At 51.3% G+C, this 20,085-nt stretch overlaps 1 protein-coding gene across 1 annotated transcript in view; it reads right to left on the bottom strand.

Annotated features, from left to right (window-relative positions):
* Positions 1 to 20,085, bottom strand: part of TTBK1 (tau tubulin kinase 1) — a 39,166-nt gene that overhangs the window by 10,751 nt on the left and 8,330 nt on the right. The window contains exons 5-12 of the mRNA XM_006860598.1: positions 19,364 to 19,468; positions 18,849 to 18,914; positions 18,301 to 18,393; positions 18,092 to 18,217; positions 16,981 to 17,135; positions 16,455 to 16,686; positions 16,032 to 16,210; positions 10,886 to 11,447 (exon numbers count right to left, since the gene is read on the bottom strand). Coding sequence (XP_006860660.1) covers positions 10,886 to 11,447; positions 16,032 to 16,210; positions 16,455 to 16,686; positions 16,981 to 17,135; positions 18,092 to 18,217; positions 18,301 to 18,393; positions 18,849 to 18,914; positions 19,364 to 19,468 — 1,518 coding nt within the window. The remainder of the gene's footprint in view (positions 1 to 10,885; positions 11,448 to 16,031; positions 16,211 to 16,454; positions 16,687 to 16,980; positions 17,136 to 18,091; positions 18,218 to 18,300; positions 18,394 to 18,848; positions 18,915 to 19,363; positions 19,469 to 20,085) is intronic.

Raw genomic sequence — 20,085 nt, 5'->3', positions numbered from 1 at the left:
GACTTAAGGGGACCCTGGGCTAATGAGCTCACTGGGGAATCATTGAGATATTTGAGGGATGTGGCCCTCAGACTGGGAGCCTCTCCCTTAGGGAGAAGGATGCTTTAAGATTTTCAGAGGCGGATTCCACCAGTCCCAGGAGGCACACCTGTCCCTACTGGGAATAATGTGAATTGGGGGGGACATGCCTCCCCAAATTAATGACAGGGATTTTTCACACTTCTGAATAACAAGTACTGTGGGCTGATTCCTGCCCCTTGGGTTGGAAATCTCTCAGCTTTAAGTGGAGTCTGGGGTAGGGAGGGGTAGGGTGGTGTTGAGGCCATTCTTAAGAGTCTATGCTTCCATCCCCAGATACCCAAATTAACTCAAAGATAGCAGAGTTTACAGTATTCCTGTGCACCCTACAGCCAAAGGCAGCCCACTAATCCTGGCTATACTCTATAGGTATTTTGACACTGATCCTCTGTTCACCCTACTGGCCCAGACTCCTCCCACCACTGCCTGAAAAGAAGGCACCACTCCATCCCAGAAAAACTAACCTAGGCAGGGCAGAGGGGAGAGAAAGTGAAGAAAGGGCCAGACCTCCACAGAGGGGACCACTGGATTTGAGAAACCTGTCCCACTTGGGGAGGCAAGAGTTAATGTGCCAGGCATGGCTTATCATCCTCCCCAGCCATGGGGCAGGCCTATGCCCCTTCTCCAAAAAGTTGGGAATGCAAAGGGAGATTGCTGGGTTAGGATGTTAGCTAGAATGAGTGTTGAGCAGTTATTGCAGTGACTCAAGCTGCCTTGAGGGAATGTATTTACTGGGAATTGAATAGAGCTTTTTTTTCATTGATCCAAGGTCCTCAGAACATACCATTTCCCTCCAAGAAAATACTGAACACGTCCACTGGACCACACATGCTTAAGCATACACACCATGAACTTACCAAGGCATACACACAATACATACCACATAGCCCCACTGGCCCTGAGCTGCCTTCTCTAAGAAGCCTACCTGGTTTGAGTTCCTGGGACAGAGTACTGCAGCCTGGAGTTTTGCCATTTTAGAAAAGAAAAATGGTATGGGCAGTCCTCAGGCTCACAGAGGTTACAACTCACAGTTTGGGGCCACCTCTTCCTGCAAATGGCTTTGTTTGGTTCACACAATGGATTTTTGTTGTTTTGTATTGTTTTTAAGTAAAAAAGGGGAGATTTCACATCAAAATTGGAAGACAGTGGCAACAATTGGTTGAGATGAGGACAGCAGGGTCCCCTGTGGAACACAATCCCTGAACGTACTTATTCCTTACACTACTCCGGTTGTATGAGTTGGTGACACCAGCTGCAATTTCCAAGGCCAGTTCTCAAGGACACCAATAACTGCCCTGACTGTGAGCCCAGGATCCCAGCAGACCATCAAAGCCAGGGTTTGCGTACCTGTTTCTACTATAAGTCTCACTCTGCCCGCCCCCACCCGAAACCCCAGAGTTGCTGTGGAGATGCCTGGGGAAGTGGGATTGATAAATTGGCGGGGGTGGGGGTGGGGTGGGGTGGGGGGTTGCACTGGACACCATTACAAGTGGGACTGAGAAGGAAAGAAAGTAAGATTCACAAACAACTGCCCTCTTCCAGTAGTAGAACATAGAAGGGCCAACCAGAAAGGCCAATAAATAAAAGCCCAAAAGCTTTTCAAAATCCTATCCAACAAGTTAGTCACCATTGGCAGGTATTTTATGTGCTCTTATAAATTAACTATTCTGATTAATGCATTAAATGCAGGGTCCGACCTCATAGGTTATGATGAGGACTAAATTAGTCTTGTAAAGTGCTTAGATCACTACCTGGCACATGAACATTCTGTGCCAGTGTCTGTTAAATAAAGTAACAAATCAAAAATTCGGGAGCCACCACTTACATGAAGAGTGTGACTATAAAGTGCAGAAACACTATTTTCAAAGTATAAGAAGTGAGTGCTTTTTTCCAAGCTGACAACTTAGGGTTATCACTGTGCTTCCCCCCAGCAAGGTATCACTCATTATTTCTTGAAACATTTTGACCTCCTTTTCGGGGAAACCCTTCGAGAAAAAGAGCCAGACAACAGACAGGGTCACAGCTTCCCAACCAATCTGAGAATTAGAGCCAAACAGCCCCCAAAGCACTTAGAGCTCTGCCGAGCTTCATGTGACCTTATCCAACACACTTGGTTCCAGATGACCCTGTTGTTGTTAACCTGAACTATTTCTAAAAACCAAAGCAGCCCTCAGAAGATAACATTGTGGAGATTACTCATTATTAGCTCAAGCTATGGCTTACAAAACACTCCTCTACCACAGAGGATATGCAAAACAGTGTCCCTCAAGGAACAAGATGCTTTAAACCATGGCCTATTGATTGGAATAAACTCAATTACTCACTCTCCACAGGTACAGGTTCTGGTGTGTGTGTGTGTGTGTGTGTGTGTGTGTGTGTGTGTGTGTGTGTGTGTGTTTGAAAATCCAGCCACTTTTGAAATGCCTAGTAGACTTCCCTATCTTGGAAATAATAATATGTATTTAATGATAAAACGAGCCTGAAGCGAGTGCCATCATCTTTGATAAGTTGCAAGGCACTTTGGGATCTTAGAGTACCTCAGGGTTCTGGTCACTGAGTCAGAACTGTCTTTGGGGTCAGGTAGCAGAACCCCATGGAAGGGAATGCCAGATAATGGAGTGCTTGGTTTTATCTAACCCCAGACAGCAGGGGCCCTTCACCACTGCTGCTGACTTAGGGAGCGGCTGGTAGTAGGCAGAGACTGACTCCCCATCACTTCACCCTCTGCCCCTATCTGGGGAGGATGGGAAGAGGGCCAGAGGGGAGCAGTGCCAGGAGGAGGGGAGTGGGGCTTTTGTCCATCCCCACCCCCTCACCTTTGTGCTTTTTGTTTTCTGTCCTTTCTCCCAGGGTCTCCCCTAATCTCCCCTCTACCTTCTGTCTAGGTAGGGTGGGAAGCCACCCCAAACAGCCTACAGGGCTTGGGCTTAGGAAGAGACAAAAGGAACAGCCAAGATGGGGTTGGGGAGCTTGAACATCAGGATCCCAGTCTAGCTTTCACTGCTAGATGGGGAGGTGCTCTGGGCCCAGATATCCTCCAAAAACAGATTTTGGGGGAAAACAGGCTGATGAGAATGAGACTAGCTCAAGTGGATGAGCCAGCCCACAATGCCAGTTGGCTCCAGGGCACCATTCACCAATTATGGCTCCCCTAGGCTTGGACAGAGGAAGGCCTCTACCCTAACCAAAGACAATTGGGAAGTAAGGAGCCTTGGAGTTGAGAGGAAGGTCAAGGCAAGAACAAAGTAGAAAGATGAGCCAAGATGAAAGCAGGTACGTAAGAAACTACAGAAGTGTCTCTCTAGTTCCTAACACATACACACGCGCACACACATACATACACATAGGGCAAAAGCACTGTGTAACTTCAGAGCATACCATTCACACTGTTGTTGTTATGTGCCGTGGAGTCGGTTCCAACTCATAGCAACCCTGCACAGGGTTTCTGAGGCTATAAATCTTTACGGGAGCAGAAAGCCTCATCTTTCTCTGGCGGAATAGCTGGTAGTTTCGGACTACTGACCATGAGATTAGCAGCCTGATTCATAACCATCACGCTACTAGAAATAGCACTCCCTGGAATTAATCCATTTACAGCCTGAACATCCATTCATGGTGGCCCTGCCACATGCCCAAACACTCAAGCATAAGTACACAGATACAAGTGTACATATATGCACACAAGCACACACCTGAACACAGGCACAGACAGTCTTACAATTACAAACATTTCTCACACAATCAAGGACTGAGAAATGGGCAGAAAAACCATGAGCAATCTGGTAGCCTGACCCCTGACCCATCTCCAGATCTCCATCTGCCCTGCTGCCCTGCACCATGTCTTCACCATGGCCCCTGGGGCTGACTGGCTTGGCTGAGCACCGGCAGGAAAGATGACCCGCTGAGGGGGGCCGTGGCAGGACTGGTGCTTTCTGGGATTTGTCCTGAGACACCTGTGTTGCTGCTGAATGCAGAGGTCTTGCCTCATGTTGGCAAGTATCTACTCTTTTACTGCTTCTAGACTGGGTGCCCTCACCCCTAGGTACCAACCCAGGCCTCTGCTGTGCTGAGGTCAGGAACCAGCCCACAGTGTCTATTTTTACAGTGGTCTGAGCACCAGAGATGCTGGGCAATGCAGTCAATCTCGGGCACTCTGTCCTCTGTGACGAGGTATGCAAAGGCCTCACTTCGTCACAGGGCTGCCCATTACCACTGAGTGTGGAGACACTCCTCATTGGAGGGGTCTCACAGAGCCCCTCCCCATCCCATCCCCCAAATGTCACTGGCTAGACCTGTGTCACGTACCTAGAACCATACTCCCTTGCCCCATGCCTCAGGCTGATTAGACAGACATGCCATCCAGGGGATGGGGAAGGGGTCCTGGCCTTCCACCACCCCCTCTGGGTCTGACCAGGCCTCAATCATACCAAGAGTTCACAGATTAAACAGAACAAACCCTATGTCAGACTGACTCCAGCCCAACACAGCTCATCTCCTTGACACCTTAGTTTCCACTGAACTCTGGACCCATTGGCGGTTCCAATGGAGTGCCCCTGCCCTGCCCTGCCCACTGACTGCACCACTGACCCACCCCTCCCTGCACCATTTGACTGGCACCGGCAAAAGAAGGACAGTGGAGGGGGAGGGAAGGAGACTCTGGGGTATTACAGTACCGTGGGCCAATATTAGAGGGGGGGCGTATTGCATGATGGGGTGGGCTGGGGTGTATGAGTGTGTGATTATTGCGTCTGGGAAGGACCATGGTCTCTGCCTGCTCCCCACCCCCCCCACCTGCCCCCTCCAGGAGGGGGGGGGGCCCAGCCTAGGTCTTGTGGGTGAACCGGGCCCACACCTGTTGCAGCTGGGACCGCGAGATGCGGAGCACCGAGGGCACGAGTCTGTGGTTGCCGGCAGCGAGGGGCGCGTGGCGCCGGTGGGGCGCTCGCACAGGGCTGCTCTCAGCCGAGCGGCTGCGCTGAATGAGGGAGCCGGAGGAGCCGCCGCCGCCGGGGTGAGGGTAGTGTTCAGTCTCCAGCGTGGAGGAGGAGAACACGGAGGACGCCAGTCGTCGCAGGGGGCTGTACCGCGGGAGGGAGTGCCCCGAGAGTCTGTCCTCCTCCAACTGAAAGAGACCAAGAGAGTGGAGGGAAAAGAGGCGTCAGGCACAGACTCGACAGCTCCGTCTCGGGGGACCACCCACCGCTCACAGCCCCCGCAGCGACGCCGGCATCCCGCATCCCGTGCTGGTGGGCAGGGTCGGGTCGGGTCGGGCAGGGGCAAGGTTGGGGGGAGATGGCAGACCCACCGGTCCTGCCTCACAACCTAGGCTCAAGCCTCCAATGCCCTTCCCCCTCTCCTCCTCTCTGGCACTCCTCAGTCATGGTCTCCTTGCAGAGACCATGGTCACTCACCTCCTCCAGGAAGTTTACATTTAGCCAGCCCTACCTAGACGGGGTTCACTCTGGGCTGGGGACCCCTGCCCCTCAGGAAGTCACTCTGTAACTGTTCCTTGCCATGTGTTGGCAGATGTGCATGGCATGTTCCTCATCAGGTCTAGAGAACACCAACTGCCTTGGCACCAACACAGGGCTATGCCAGGGCCTCAGGGCCCAGCTCTGGAGTCAGACTGTTCCACCACTTACTACCTGGATGAACTTGAACCAGTTACATAACCTCACTGTGCCTCTGTCTGGGAGAAAGAAATGTGGTAACTCCATGGTGTCAAGGACGGATTAGGACCCCTGGACCTCTCCTGCATTGGCTCCTGTCCACCCTTTTGACCTGGAACCTCCCTTACTAGGTGGAGATCAGGAGAAGGGGGTAGCACTCCATTTCCAAGAAGTCTGAACCCCTTTTACTAAAAATCAAATAATTATTCCTTCCCTTTATTAAGACATAGTCAGTGAGGGGCAGCATCAGACCTGCCCCTGAGGGAGGGCATCTGAGACCAGGAAGAGAAAACTGTAGTTAATCCAGGTTCCCTAATCCCACAGGGTCTTCACTCACAGAGTCTTTGAAGTGTCCTTTCGCTTTGCAATAAACTGCTTTTGAGGGAATGTCTATTGTATGCGTGTAATGGAGAAACAGCACTCATTGAAACTGATTCTTCAGACTCCTGAGAGAGGGGGACCAGGGAAATGTAACAATGGGGCAGTTCTATTTTGTCCTATAGGGCTTCTGTGAGTCAGAATCTACTTCACAGCAATGAATTTGTGGGTTTGTTTGTTTTGGTCTGTGCCTCAATTTTCTTCTATGTAAAATGGGTATAATTAGGGTACCAAACTCAGGTTGTTATGAGGAGGAGATGTTATCCTATGCAGCATGCTTAGAACAGTGCCTGCCATGGAGTAAATGCTTGTACATGTTATTGTTAGGTGCTGCTGAGTCGATTTCAACCCCATGTGACAGGGTTTTTTTTTTTCTAAACTGTAATCTTTACAGGAGCAGAACCCCAGGTCTTTAATCCGTGAAGCTACTGGTGGGTTTGAACTGCTAGCCTTTCAGTTAGCAGCTGCTTGGAAGTGTCTTTCTCCTGCCCACTAGAAGGCTAAGCCAGGAGGCTGTCTGTGAAGTGGCCTGGGGTATGTAGTATCTCCCTGTCAGGCAGAATCCTGCCCTCCAAGGCAAAGGGGGAGGTGTCCCAGGCATGTGGGGATGGAATGATGGCTTGAGTGTCTACAAACCTTTCCCATTCCAAACCTTAACTCCTGCAGGACTGAGGCCAGTTTAAATGACTTAATGGGACAGTGGGGTCTGCCTGGTCTAGCTGCTGGGGTGCCCAGGATGTTCAGCTCCATAATCCTCTTGCTGACGTTGGATGAGGACACACGGGGCCCCACAGAGACCATCCAGCAGAGCGGACAGGCAAGAGGATATCCTAACAGGATTGTCTTTGCCTCTACCTTGTTCTCCCTTCCAACTTCTTTTTGGCCAATGTAAGGACAAGCATCCCCCCCCAGTCCTTATGAGCTGGTTTTGTCTGGATTAGTGACCAGGGAACCGAGGCCCACCCAAAGACCCCGAGGGACCCAGGTACTCAGAGTCTCCTCTCACAGCATATGTAAGTGGCTTGAACTGTAAGAGTTTGGGCAGTTGCCAGGAGACTTTCCGAGGCTGACGTTTAATCATGGCATGTCGCTGCTCTTCAGCACAGGCACCATTTGTGATCATCTGCTTGTCCTCAATACCCTGCTGAACTATCACCACTGGGAGACCACCCAGTTTCCCAGGCAAGCTCCCTGCTCCTGGAGCAGATAATAACAGAGTTCTCTGTTATCTTCCTGTGGCTCAGACTGAGAAGTCTTATTCATCTTTGTTCCCCAGGCCCCAGCACACTGTCCAGCATGTGGCAGGGAAATGCTTTGCTAGCTGCCAAGCAAACGTCCATCCAGGCTGACCTGCTATTCTATCAGCCTGAGACAATCAGCAAAAGATGGCAAACATCCCGCCCCCAAATCACACACCCTATTCTTGGCTTTACCTCTGCCCTAGCTTTCTCAGCCACTTCTCATTTTTGCCTTAAATTCCCTTGAGAATAAAATGAGGTGTGTGTGAAGAGAAAAAAAGTGTACTGCATTGTGTACACAAAAGAACAATGGATGCTTTAAAATTATGCCTCGTCCCACACTAGTCTGCTCTCTGGGAGTGTGGATGACAGACTTGCTAGTGCTTATATTTGTAACGGATGCTGTTATGAGGATATTCACACAGCAGATTCTTAACGGACAGTAAAGTCTAGGTGGGGATTGATCGCAGAATGGTGGCTGGGGACTGGTGGGGTCCTCTGAGAGACTTCCTGCCTACCCTGAGCCATATAACCTGATCATCCCTGGAATAGGGGTGTGGAGCATTCACCAAGCTGGGGCTCCCATTTGTAGCCAAATTGTACCTCATTCCTGGCTGGGTGCAAGACTCTTTCCAGTCCGGCCCTGAGAAAGAAGGGAAAATATGCCAGCCCATTTCTCCCTCCTCTCATGCCTTGACCTCTCCAGTGTCCAGAAATTCCCAGTAAAGCACCCATGTATTTACCTACAGGCACACACAGACACCAGCTCAGACTCTCCATGACCCTGCACATTTATCTGCTAGCTCTGATCTGTGTTTACTCCTCTACTAAACACACAGGCTTCAAACAGTGTAGGTCAGAGAGCAAACCCTGAGACCAGGTGCCTGGATTCAAGTTTTGGCTAGAGACCTAGCTTCTTTGAGCCACAATATCTTTTTACCTTTTAAATAGAAAATGCCCATTCATCGTGCTCCTATGAGGACTATACAAAAATAATAATAACAATACATCAAATGCTCAGAGCAGTTCCTGGTATGCAATAAGTCCCAAAATGCACTAGCTCTTGTCATTATCATTATAGTGATTGCTGTCATTGCTGCTATCTTCCCAGCTCTGACATTCCTAGGATTCTGTGGTTCTCTATACACTTGTAGACCCACTGTAGACCCACTGAATGCTCCATACAGATGCACATATATGGATACAGTCACACATCGATGCACACACTCAAACTAAATGTAGACAGAAATGTACACACACAGTTGGAAAATGCTAACCCCACCACCTTTCTGTACACAACAGGGAAACTGAGGCTCACAAATCCCTAGCTCTGCAGGGACATAGGACTCATCTATTTCTGGGATGCTGAGATCAGGTACAATAAACCTAGTGTGCCTATTTCTCCAAATCTCTCTCCTCACCCCTAATGTGGAATCTGAAAGTGAAAAAAAACCTCAGCTCCGTCACTCTGAGGCACAAAGAGGGGTAGTGACTGGCCACAGTGACCCAGAACCCAGATCCTGACTTTAACTCTGGGCTTTCTTTCCAGCCCACGCCACCACTATCTGCCTCCCTTACTAGATTCTGCACAGCGTGCAGGCACGACCTAATGTGCACACAGTCTCTGATGTCTGGTACCTGGTGCGTAGTCACTGTCCAGTAAGAGTTGATGACTAAGGGAATTTTTGAATGAAAGGGGGGGTGAAGGAACCCCAAAGATATCTTTCTCTTTCTCTTGCTTACCCAGTACTGGCCCCAGTGGGACATGGTCCAGGTCAGCAACACTCTACCAGGGCTGAGCTTCCAAATCAGGTCAGCTACCTCATCTCTGTGGGAGGGCCCATGATCCCAACTTTTTGAGCCCCCAAGGCTCCTAGTGCCCTGAGCAAGGCTAAGACACATACTCCCCAGGATCATGGTTCCAAGGTCCTCTTTTCTAGATGGCATAACTGGGGTCTGAAGTCACACACTGTCCAGAGCTGCCCTTCCCCAAGACAGGGCTTCTGGGCAGGGCCTATCCTAGCCCTGTACCTTGGCCCTTTCCAGGACCACCTGGAGGATCCAGTAGAGCGCGGCACAGCCCGGGAGTCCCTTCCAGCATTACATCTTGGGCTCTCCTAAGCCTATCTGTGAAATCATAAGCACCATCCAACACACAGGAGAGAGGTAGTGCCCACTTCCCAGGTCAGAGGTCAGCCTTCCCCCACAGAGAGAAGCCAGGTCAGGCCAGTGGCTGCCTACCTATCCTGACATCCCTATGCTTGTCAAAGGAAAAGAACCGAAATACCATAAGAGATGCTCTGAACCCATGATCTGGGCCCTCTCTGCCCTCCCAGCCTCGTCCCTCAGTCCTCCCATATAAAAAGATAGCACCCCACAGCAGGCTGACCACTCCCCGGACGCTAACACACCTCACTCCTATGCCCAGTCTAGAACCTCTCTTGCTCCCCCCATTCTCCCTGTCCGCTCCTTCCATGAGCCTGCTCCCCTCACCCAGCCAATCCAACCCACCCCCATTCCTCTGTGGACATTACACCCATTCCTCCGAATCTCGCCCACGATGATAGCCATTTCTCACATCAACCCTCTCCTCCCCCTGACTCCGGGGGCCTTGTGTGACCTGGTGCCAGCCCTTCTTCTCAGTCACGGTTGTTCAAGGCCTTCTTTGCCTCTCATCCCCCCTCATATGTGTCTCCTAGATTCTGCCTTCACCCGACATAAACCCCTTGGGTGACATCACCCACTCCTGTGGCTGCCAGGACCCCAAAATCCATATCTCCTACCAAGATCTCTCTCCTGAGCCTCAGATGCCTCCACAAGGACACCCCACTGGCATGTCCAGGTTATTGTGTCACATCAGAATCTGTCCTCCCTTCAAAACGCTCAGGGACGGCACCAGAATATACCTAGAGCCCCTCCTCCGCTCCATCCCAGCCCCTTGTGCCTCTCTCCAACATCTCTAGACTCGGCCCACTCTGCCCCATCGCCACAGCCCTGGTCCAGGTCACCAGAACAGTTTACTGATTGGCGCCCAGCACAGGCCACCCAGTGATCTTCCCACCCCTCCAGTCAGTCCACTTCCACACCACAGCGCAAGTGACCATTCAAAAATACAAAAGTCATCATTCGCACCCCTGCTTAAAGCCCAGGGCTCACCATGCCTGCAGAGCAAGCCCCAATTCCTTAACTTAACCCCCAGACCCTCCCTGTTGGGGCCGTGACCTTGCTCGCTAGGCGGCCCCTCTCCTGCCACAGCGCTTCACTGCCACCTGCAGGCCCTTTCATGTGCTGTCGCCTGGCCTGGGATGCTCTTTTCCCTCTTTGTCACCTGTTAGCATTATCCTAACTCAAGACTCAATTCAGAACTTGGAGGACACTTCCTCTGGGAAGTCGGGCCTGGCCCCCAATCATGGTTTCTGACTCTTAAGCTGGTCTCCCTTGATCACATCCTGCAACTGATGGGTCACTTGTCTGGAGCACACCAAGTGTTGGGGTGGGGGTAGGGTACAAGTCCAGCCTTACCTGTCTCTGTGGGCCCGTGGGATCTGACTCTCTCCGTCGAGGGCGGGGTCCCGAGTGCAGGGGTGAGTGAGAAGGGCTGCCGGGCGTGGGGGGCTGCGATGTCTCTGACCGGCCATCAGTCTGGCTCAGCTGAGGCGGTGGGGGCTGGGGTGACATGTGCTGAGGGTCCTCCTCGGCCAGTGTCTGCATGCTGCGTCCCCGAGGCCGCATGGCTGGCTCAGCCCCCAGCCGCCGCCGCTCCTCGGCCTCCTCAGGCAGCGGCCGCAGCTCCTCTGGCTCCTCGTCAGTGGTGCCTGATGTGCTGGGCTCAGCCCCCGGGGGGAAGTCCTTGAGCTCTGTCTCCTTGTCAATGATGACCCACTCCTTGCTGTCGAAGTCCTCCTCCTCGGCCAGTGGCACCGAGCGGAAGGCATTGCTCAGGGCCTCCTGCTCCACGGAGGCTGACACGTCCATGCGACCACTGGCCTGCCGGTCGGCATGGCCTGTGTCCACTGACAGCATCTGGGCCGGCTGCGAGGAGCAGGCCTGGCGTGAGGGTGAGCCGGGTAGATCCATCCGTGACCTGCAAGCCAGCCCACGTGGGGCTCAGTGCCCAGCTTCTCTGGACCCCCAAGGACCCCAAGCAGATAGTCCAGTACATATAACATAACACCTGAAGCCTCCTGACCACAGCACTCCCAACCCCCACCTGGGCCAAGCCTAGTCACCTCTTGGGTTGTACCCTTTCCAACCTCATTCCCTAGTCATTCCTTCCTTCATTCATTCAACAAACGCTTGTCTACTTACCATGTTCCAGGAATACAAAGACGCAGAAAACAAAATCCGATTCCTATGCCCAAGGAAAGGAATCCAGGTGATGTAGTGGATTTAGTGTTGGGCTGCTAACTGCAAGGTCAGCAGTTGAAACCCACCAGCCATCCCGGGGGGAGAAAGACTACGCAGTGTCATCCCATAAAGATCTATATAGTCTCAGAAGCCCTAAGGAGCTTTGTCCCTGTGCCAAGGACAAAGTCCACAAGGCCCCTCTCTGCCTCACTAACACCCAGTTTCTCCATTCCCCTAGTCAGCCCGCAAGGAGCTCTAAGGCATTTAGCTGCTAACCGAAAGATTGGCAGTTCAAACCCCCAGATGCATTATGGGAGAAAAGACCTGCTCCTATAAAGATTGGTGGTGGTGGTAGTTGTGTACTACTGAATCAGTCCTGACTCATAGCGACCCTGTATAGGGTTTCCAAGGCTGAAAATCTTTACAGGATCAGAAAACCTCACCTTTCTCCTGTGAGAGATTCGAAACTACTGATATTTTGGTTAGCAGCCCCGTTCATAATCCGCTACGCTACCAGGATTCCTTCCTATAAAGATTACAGCCTAGGAAATTCTTATGAGTCAGAATTGACTTGACAATACACAACATCGCTAACTAGCCAACACCCACCTCCACACCTCCGAGCCTTGATGGCTGTGCTGCCACTCCAGCTTTTGCTGTCAGATCAACTCAGATGTCACCTCCTGTAGGGAACTTTCCATCCATGATGGAGGGGTTAAATCATCCTCTCTGGAACCCGTGCCCCCTTCATCACACAGCAGAGAGCCTGTCTGTTTCCAGACTGCTGATCCTGCATTGGGACATCTCTCTGGTCTCTGTTGTGAATCTCACATTATTTGCAGAGGTTCTCAGCTGCGGATAACACCAGCCCCAAAGGGAGGGTACTGCAGGCAGAGGATGCTACACAAGGAAAAGGTGTCCTCTCCTGAATGCCAGGGTACCCTCATAGACAACCATTGGGGTTCACCACCTGGAGTCGTGTCACCTCCTGAGACATAGACACCAAGCCCATGAGTTAATAGCTCTTCACCTCCAGCAGGGAGGGATGCAGATCAGAACCACCTGTGGGACTTTTCTTAACATGTAATGCCCAATCTTACATTATTGTTGTTGTTAAGTTGCTGCTGAGTCAGTTCTGACTCATAGCAACCCTGTTTCCAAGGAACAGCTGGTGGGTTTGAACTGCTGACCTTGTGGTACACAGTCTAGTGCTGATCCTACAGTGTCACAATATGGGACTTGCCAAATCTGATTCTATATAGTATATCTGTTGATTTGTTAATATGACTTAAAATAAAGCTATCCCTGACAGAGAATGTCTAAGGTCTATATTTATATTGTTGTTAAGTGCCTTAGAGTTGGTTCTGACTCACAGTGACCCAGTATAGAGTTTCTGAGGAGTAGCTGGTGGGTTTGAACCACTGACCTTGCAGTTAGCAGCCCAGTGTTTATCCTACAGTGCTATACCAGGACTCAATGCAAAAAGCAAACTGCCATATTTTCCTCCTACAGAATTGATAACTTTTCAGTTAACAGCTTAACCACTGTGTTACCAGGATCTCTTCTGTTATTAAGTGCCATTGAGTTGGCTCCAACTGATAGTGACCCTGTATAAGATTTCCAAGGAGCAGCTGGTGAGTTTGAACCACTGACCTTGCAGTTCAAACCGACCTTGCTGTCCAGCACATAACCCGCAGCGCCACACCAGGACTCCCTCTTCTTTATACTCCCATGCAAATGGCTAGTATCATTTTCTTTCCTAAGAGAATTTGTTTTAATGGACACAAAGGAGAGGGTGCCTGAGGACAGAGTATGGGGCGAATTGAAGACGGAGTAGGAATGGGAAGTCTACGTCCCATCCACTGTATGATTTCTCCTGCTCCCAAGTATCCTAAAGCATGTCTAAACTTTTTTGTACAGTTCCACAAGAGAAAGATGTAGCAGTGTGCTTTTGTAAAGACTGTTGTTGTTAAGTGCCATCGAGTCGGTTCTGACTCATAGTGACCCTGTACAGGGTTTCCAAGGAGTAAGTGGTGAGCTTGAACCACCAACCTTGCAGTTCAAACAGTCTTGGAATTCCTATGGGTGCAATTTTATTCTGTCCTATAGCGTCACTCTGGTAGTGTAGTGGTTACGAATTGGGCTGCTAACCTCAGGGTCAGCAGTTCAAAACTACCAGCTGTTCCGTGGGAGAAAGATGAGGCTTTCTGCTCCCGTAAAGATTTACAGCCTTGGAAACCCTGTACAGGGTCGCTATGAGTCGGAACCGACTCCACAGCACATAACAACAACAACATAACAATAGCGTCGCTATGAGTAAAGAATCAACTCTAGGACAATGGGTTTATGAGATCAGGGGGAGTCTCTGAGTGGTGCAAAGGTTAACATACTCAGCTGCTAAGTGAAAGATTGGAGGTACTAGCCACCCATAGTTACCTCAGACAAAAAAACTGGTGATCTACATCCAAAAACCAGCCATTGAAAACCCTATGCAGCTCAACTCTACTCTGACACATATAGAGTAAACTCAATGGCAGCTGATTTTGGGGAGAGGTGGGGGCCTTCTGTTTCCCCCAAAAAATCTCTTTGGCCCCTTCCAGTTCTCATTATTCCTGAACCAAGGGTTCACTCTGAGCCAAACTAATTATCTTGTTGTTGTTAAGTGCCATCGAGTCGACTCCGACCCACAGCAACCCTGTATAGGGTTTCCAAAGAACAGCTGGTGAGCTTGAACTGCCGACCTTGCAGTTCAAATGGCATTACAGTTTGTGCATTAACCCACAGCACCACACCAGGACTCCTAAAAGTGAACAGTCCTTAGGATTTTCTGTTCAGGGCATTTTCCACGTCTATTTTCCCCTTGTATGCTCTCCAGACTTCTTAATTTCTCACTGTCTCCAGACCCTCGGTGCTAAGGGACTCATGGCTACCAGGGATGAAAATTTGGTCTTCTGGTCTCTGGGCAAGTCAAACCGTTCTTGTAAGGGTATACGAGAGCGGCCAGCTTCCCCGAGGGCAGGGCCTAGTGAAGGGCCCCCCTACCTTGGGCATCTCCCACCCTGCAGTATGACCCAATTCAGAGGGGAGGTGTAATCTGGGCTATATCCAGTAGACAGAGTCTGAGGGGGACATGAGGAGACACACTGAAAGGGTACAGAGAAATGATCTCCAGGGCTGGGTGGCAGACCGCTTGCTTTCCTGGTGCAGAGAAGGCCCAGCCCTGCTGTGGGGTGAAGCTCCACCTAGAGGCCACAAGAGGAAGTGAACATCTCCCAGCGTTCTCACACCCACCAGTAGTTGAAAAGGGTATCTGACCTGGCGCCTGCCTGCTACCCACCATTCAAGATCAACCAGCCACCCTCTCACTCTACTCCAAGTAGTGCCCCACCCCCATCATCTGATGCTAAACACTCACTGGCTCTAAACTCTCCAACACACTCTCCCACCAACCAGATTCCTGATGGTTTCTTCTCCCTCATTCCTGAGCCTCCAACATGGTCTGTCTCCTTCTCCAGCTAAGCAGTGCCCTGAGCCCTTCTCCCAGGTTCCTTTGCCCAAAGCTGAGGGGATCCTAGCTCAGCTGCTCTTGGGAGTTCTGGGGCTGTAGGATAAGCACTGGACTGCTAGCCAAAAGGTCAGTGGTTCAAATCCACCAACCATTTCTCAGAAACCCTATATAGGTATAGCGTTGCTATGAGTTGGAAGTGATTTGAAGGCACTTAACAACAACAGGAAAACAGGTTTTTGAAGCACCAAAAAAACTAAACCTACTGCCACTGAGTCCTGGTGTGGTGCTTTGGGCTAATGCGTCAGAATGCAAAGTTATTTGAACTGCAAATTCGGTGGTTCAAGATCACCAGCTGCTCCTTGGAAACCCTATACAGCGTCCCTATTGGTTGGAATCGACTCAATGGCACTTAACAACTGCCACTGAGTTGATTCTGATGCATAGCTTTTCCAAAGCTTCCTCCCATGACTTGATCTGTCAACCTTGCAGTTAGCAGTCCAGTGCTTATCCTACAGAGTTACACACATCTCCCGAACCATCCTCTACCCCCAAGTCTGAGGACCCAGCTTGTCCCCCCCAACCCCATTGCCTGGGCCTCCTCCACCCATTCATGAGCTGGAACCTCTCTGGATCCCTCAACCTCTCTCAGACCTTGGCACTGACCCCAACCAAGTTTAACCCAGGCCCAAGTGTAACCCCCTCTATACTTCCCAGGCTTCTTACCATCACCGTCTCACATCTGACCTGCCCCCAGGCCAGCCATGTGAAGGTAGAAGGATGTGGAACCCTGACCATGCCCCTGGCTGGACCCACCTCCTCTCATGCAGTTCCACCCGCCCGTCTGCAGTGGACAGCCTTTCCGACTCAGGACTGTTGACCCTCCGGTAGCGCAGAGAACGGACTGGGGTTGTCGGCGAGTCTGGGGGAGCACGCACAGGGGAGCTTGGAACCCCCATACCTCGGCTCTGCTCCTCCTCCACTACACAGGGGGTCTGCAGAAGAGGAGTACCATGAGCTGAGGCTGACAAGGTAGGGTCAGGGGATTTTCTCAAGATGAAGGAGACAGAGGAAGGATGAGGATGATTCTGAGGAGGGGCAGGGCCAGGGTGGTGGAAGGGACCAGCAAACAGAAGCCAGGTAAATGAGCATACAGATGGGGCAGGCGCTCAGGCAGAGCCAAGTGGGGCCAAGGGTTGGGGTTTCGGGGAGCCCCACCCCTCTCCCTGACTGCATTACTTTGCCAATGTTGATGCGGAGCTTGTTCCGGTTGACATCTGTCTCCTCCCAGACATCGGCTTCAGGACCCCCGGGATGGGGTGTAAGGTGAGGGCCTGAGCCCAGTCCTTCGGGGGGCCGCCCAGGCAAGATTGGGGGTGCATTCTCCTGGTCGCTCAGGTGCTCGCCTTGCAGCACGTCCTCTGTGTTCTCCCGGAGAAGGTCCCCCGGCACCGGTGTTACATTGACCACCCTGGAGAGGCCAGGAGGGAAGGAAGGGAAGGTGTCCTAAGGCCTGCCCCACCAGCCAAGGGGACTTTAGTAAGATCAAAAACTGTAAATGAGGATACCCACTCTGTCTTGATTGAGGAAGGAGATGTGGTAGAACTTCCTGAAGTTCAAGAAACCTACTGCTAAGCACCCAGCATTGGAGAGCTAGGCAGGGCTGGCCAGGTAAGAAGAGGAGAGGGATGGTTTCTCCCACTGACAGCTCTAGGCAGAGGCAGCAGGCCACCCCATCTGCTCATCACTTCCTCCAGAGACTCACCCAAACATGGCTGCCGTTTGCCGTGTGTTCTGCTGTGGTGGAGTAGACGTGCTTGTGGACAGGAGGGCGTCAGTGCCTGCCTTCTCCCAGTCAAAGGCCTCATTCTCAGCGATGCCCCGCTCCTTCATGCTGTTCTCAAACACCGACATGATCAACTGTGGGAAGGGGTTGGTGGGAGGACAGAGAGGTGATCCTGTGGCTAGCCAGAAGGAAGGGGCAGTTGCTGGAATTGCAGGGGGGAGAGGGGACTTCCAGGACAGAGGTGGTCCTGGAGGGGGCATTGGAAGGAGAAGGACACATTGATTTTAAATGAAAACATGCATTGGATATGCAAGTCAGCAGGAAAATGATCATCTCAGTTTAAACCTCATTGGATGGACCTATTGTTGTTGTGGAGTCAATTTCTATTCCTAGCAATTCTGTATAGGATTTCCGAGAAGCAACTAGTGAGTTTGAACCACTGACCATGAGGTTCAAACCGACTTTACAGTCCAACGCATTAAGCCGCAGCACCGCACCAGGACTCCGAAATCTTTCAAAATGTGGCCTCTGATGACCACTTCAGCCTCCTCTGCCATTCCCACCAGTTCAACACAGGACCAATGGTCCTCCCTTCTTTCCCAGACCCACCCACCACACAGATCTGCCTCCTTGTGTACCATCTCCCTGATGCCCCCTGAGCTCCTCCACCCTTAGGGCGCATCCTTCTGAGCTCCCTTCTACACACAATGTTACTAGACACAGTGGTTGACACACCTGTCTGAGTCCTGTTCTGCTCCTAACCATGGTATTGGGACTCAGTTTCCTCATCTATGAAATAGGACAGTCATCCCACTAGGCGTCCTGGTGTAAAGCATTTGAAAGCACTTGGTTTTACTGACTGCTAAGTGTTGGAATAATCAGTAACACTCACTTCCCTACAAAGCTGATATTCAAGCTCAAATGTGTTAATGCCAGGAAAGCACTAGGAAGAGGGCTCTGATGAGATTGTAGCAATGGCCGCTCTTCAAAAGAGCACAAGAGCTCCTTGCCCAGTCAGCAGGGGCACAGGCCTTGGCAGGAGTGGGCGCTGCTGGAGAAGGTGCCCAGGGAAGGAGGTGGAGGTGCTCACCTGGTAATCGGGCTTGGTGAAGTAGTCAAGGCTGGCGATGTGGTCCAGGAAGAGGTGGAATTCTGAAGGCATGTGTTTCAGCAGCATTCGGTGCTCATACTTCTCCTTGATCATTCCCACCTGCTCCTGGAGGCAGAGGGCATGGGGAGATGGAGCCCAGCCATATCCACAGCCCCTCACCCCCCTCAGACTGGCTATCTGGGCCTCACCTTGTCCTTGATCTTCCTCCATGGCAGCTGGCCCACTGCAAACTCCACCAGCATGTAGAAGAGGGACCACAGGTCATCATGGCGGCCCATCTCCTGGGAGGCAAGGGAAAGGGGTCGCCCACATGTTCTCAACTCCTTCACTGGGAATGGGGGAATGGCTCTTTTCTGAGGGGCATCTGTCAGGAAGGCCTGATGCCTAGGGCCCTATGGGCAGAAGTAGAGTCTCCCTGAAGTCATGTCTCTTTCCTTAATCCCCCAAGTCACACAAAATCCCACAGTTCAAATGACTTTGGTCTATGTACCCACAGTGATGGGTGAAGGGAAAAGAGGATGGGATTTCAGAATAAAGGGAGAAGGTGAAGTCAAGGGGAGTCAACAGTGGAGGCTTCTTCTAAGGCAATGCCTCTGGGGTGGCAGATTTCAATTCCCATCCCATAGTCCTCTCCCCATTTGGTATCACCTGCCTACCCTCTTCCCCAGTTGCATACTCGGCCCATAATCTGTGCCATTCTGCCCCTATATCCCTCAATCTCGGTTCTGCCACTCACCCGGTTCTTGTGGGCATTGACTGAGGCATAGCGAACGGTCCCTCGAAACCCAGCCACATTCCGAGGCTACAGAGAAGAGAATACCAAACCTCATCCACTGCCCAGAGGCCTCAGCCACCTCCCAACCCTACTAATCAAACCTGACTCTGCCCACCCTGACCCACAACTATCCCTGCCATGTTGACCTGGGCAGGTTAGATCTGACCTCCCAACCTTGTGACATATTCTCCTACCTCCCATTCCTAAATTCCTGACCCAGAGTGGGCATAAAAGTAGGCCAGGCAGCCACTAAGAGCCTAGACTAAGGGAGAGTGGGGACAGCTTGAGGAGGGACCCCAGAGTTAGATGATGTTGATGTTGAACACAAGGCCAGATCTGCTTAGGCAGCTGCAAGAAAAGTCGATAAAGGGAAACCTTCTGTGAGGGGTCCCCAGATTGGGGGCTGGGGTGGGAAGTCATCCACTGTCCTGATAGCCATGGTCAGGTAGGCATGGATTTGTGAGGGTGGTACTCACAGGCCGTACATCCCCTGTGGTGTTGGTGTACTGTCGGGCCAGTCCAAAGTCCAACATGTAGCACTTCCTATAGGTGGAGGGCAGCCTGCCCATGGCAAAGTTTGACTGAGAAAGACAGTAGCTGTAAGTCCTGGGTCCATTTCCAAAGGAAACAATTCTGCAGCTGGGTTGAGGGAGCCTCACTCCACATGCACTCAAAAATGAATAAAACATCAATATTCATACTTGTGCCACAGGTTATGGTTTATGAAGCTCACATGATTTCATCTGAGGGTCAGGTGTGATCATTCTCATTTTAGAGCTGGGGACACTGAAGTTTAAAGAGGTTAGGAAGCTTCTGCAAGAGAGATCACTTGGCAAGTGATGACCAGCAGACACTTGAACCCAGTATCTCCAGTTCTAAATCCTTAGGACGCTCGAGCAGGCACTGGGGTTTAATGTGGTTTAATGTGACCCATCCATCTCTAAGAAAGCTGAAGGAGACCTGGTGGTTCTTTTTGTGTGACCTTGGGCAATTCAACTAATCTCTCTGGGCTTAGTTTTCATTCCTGTAAAGATCCAAGTCACCACAAAACCCATTACTTAGAATTCCTTAGGACCCTCAGTTTCCTTCCTTCTACTCCTACCCACCTTCACTTTTCTAGGTCTAAGGACTATTAAGATCAGGAAGGTGGAATGAGGAAGAGAAGAGAACCAAGGAGAGGGCAGGCTCACAGCCAAGG

Source organism: Chrysochloris asiatica, unplaced genomic scaffold (assembly GCF_000296735.1).
Source record: "Chrysochloris asiatica unplaced genomic scaffold, ChrAsi1.0 scaffold00038, whole genome shotgun sequence".
Classification (NCBI taxonomy): Eukaryota; Metazoa; Chordata; class Mammalia; order Afrosoricida; family Chrysochloridae; genus Chrysochloris; species Chrysochloris asiatica.
The sequence above is the reverse complement of the archived record's forward strand: the minus strand, read 5'-3'. Positions and strand labels throughout refer to the sequence as shown.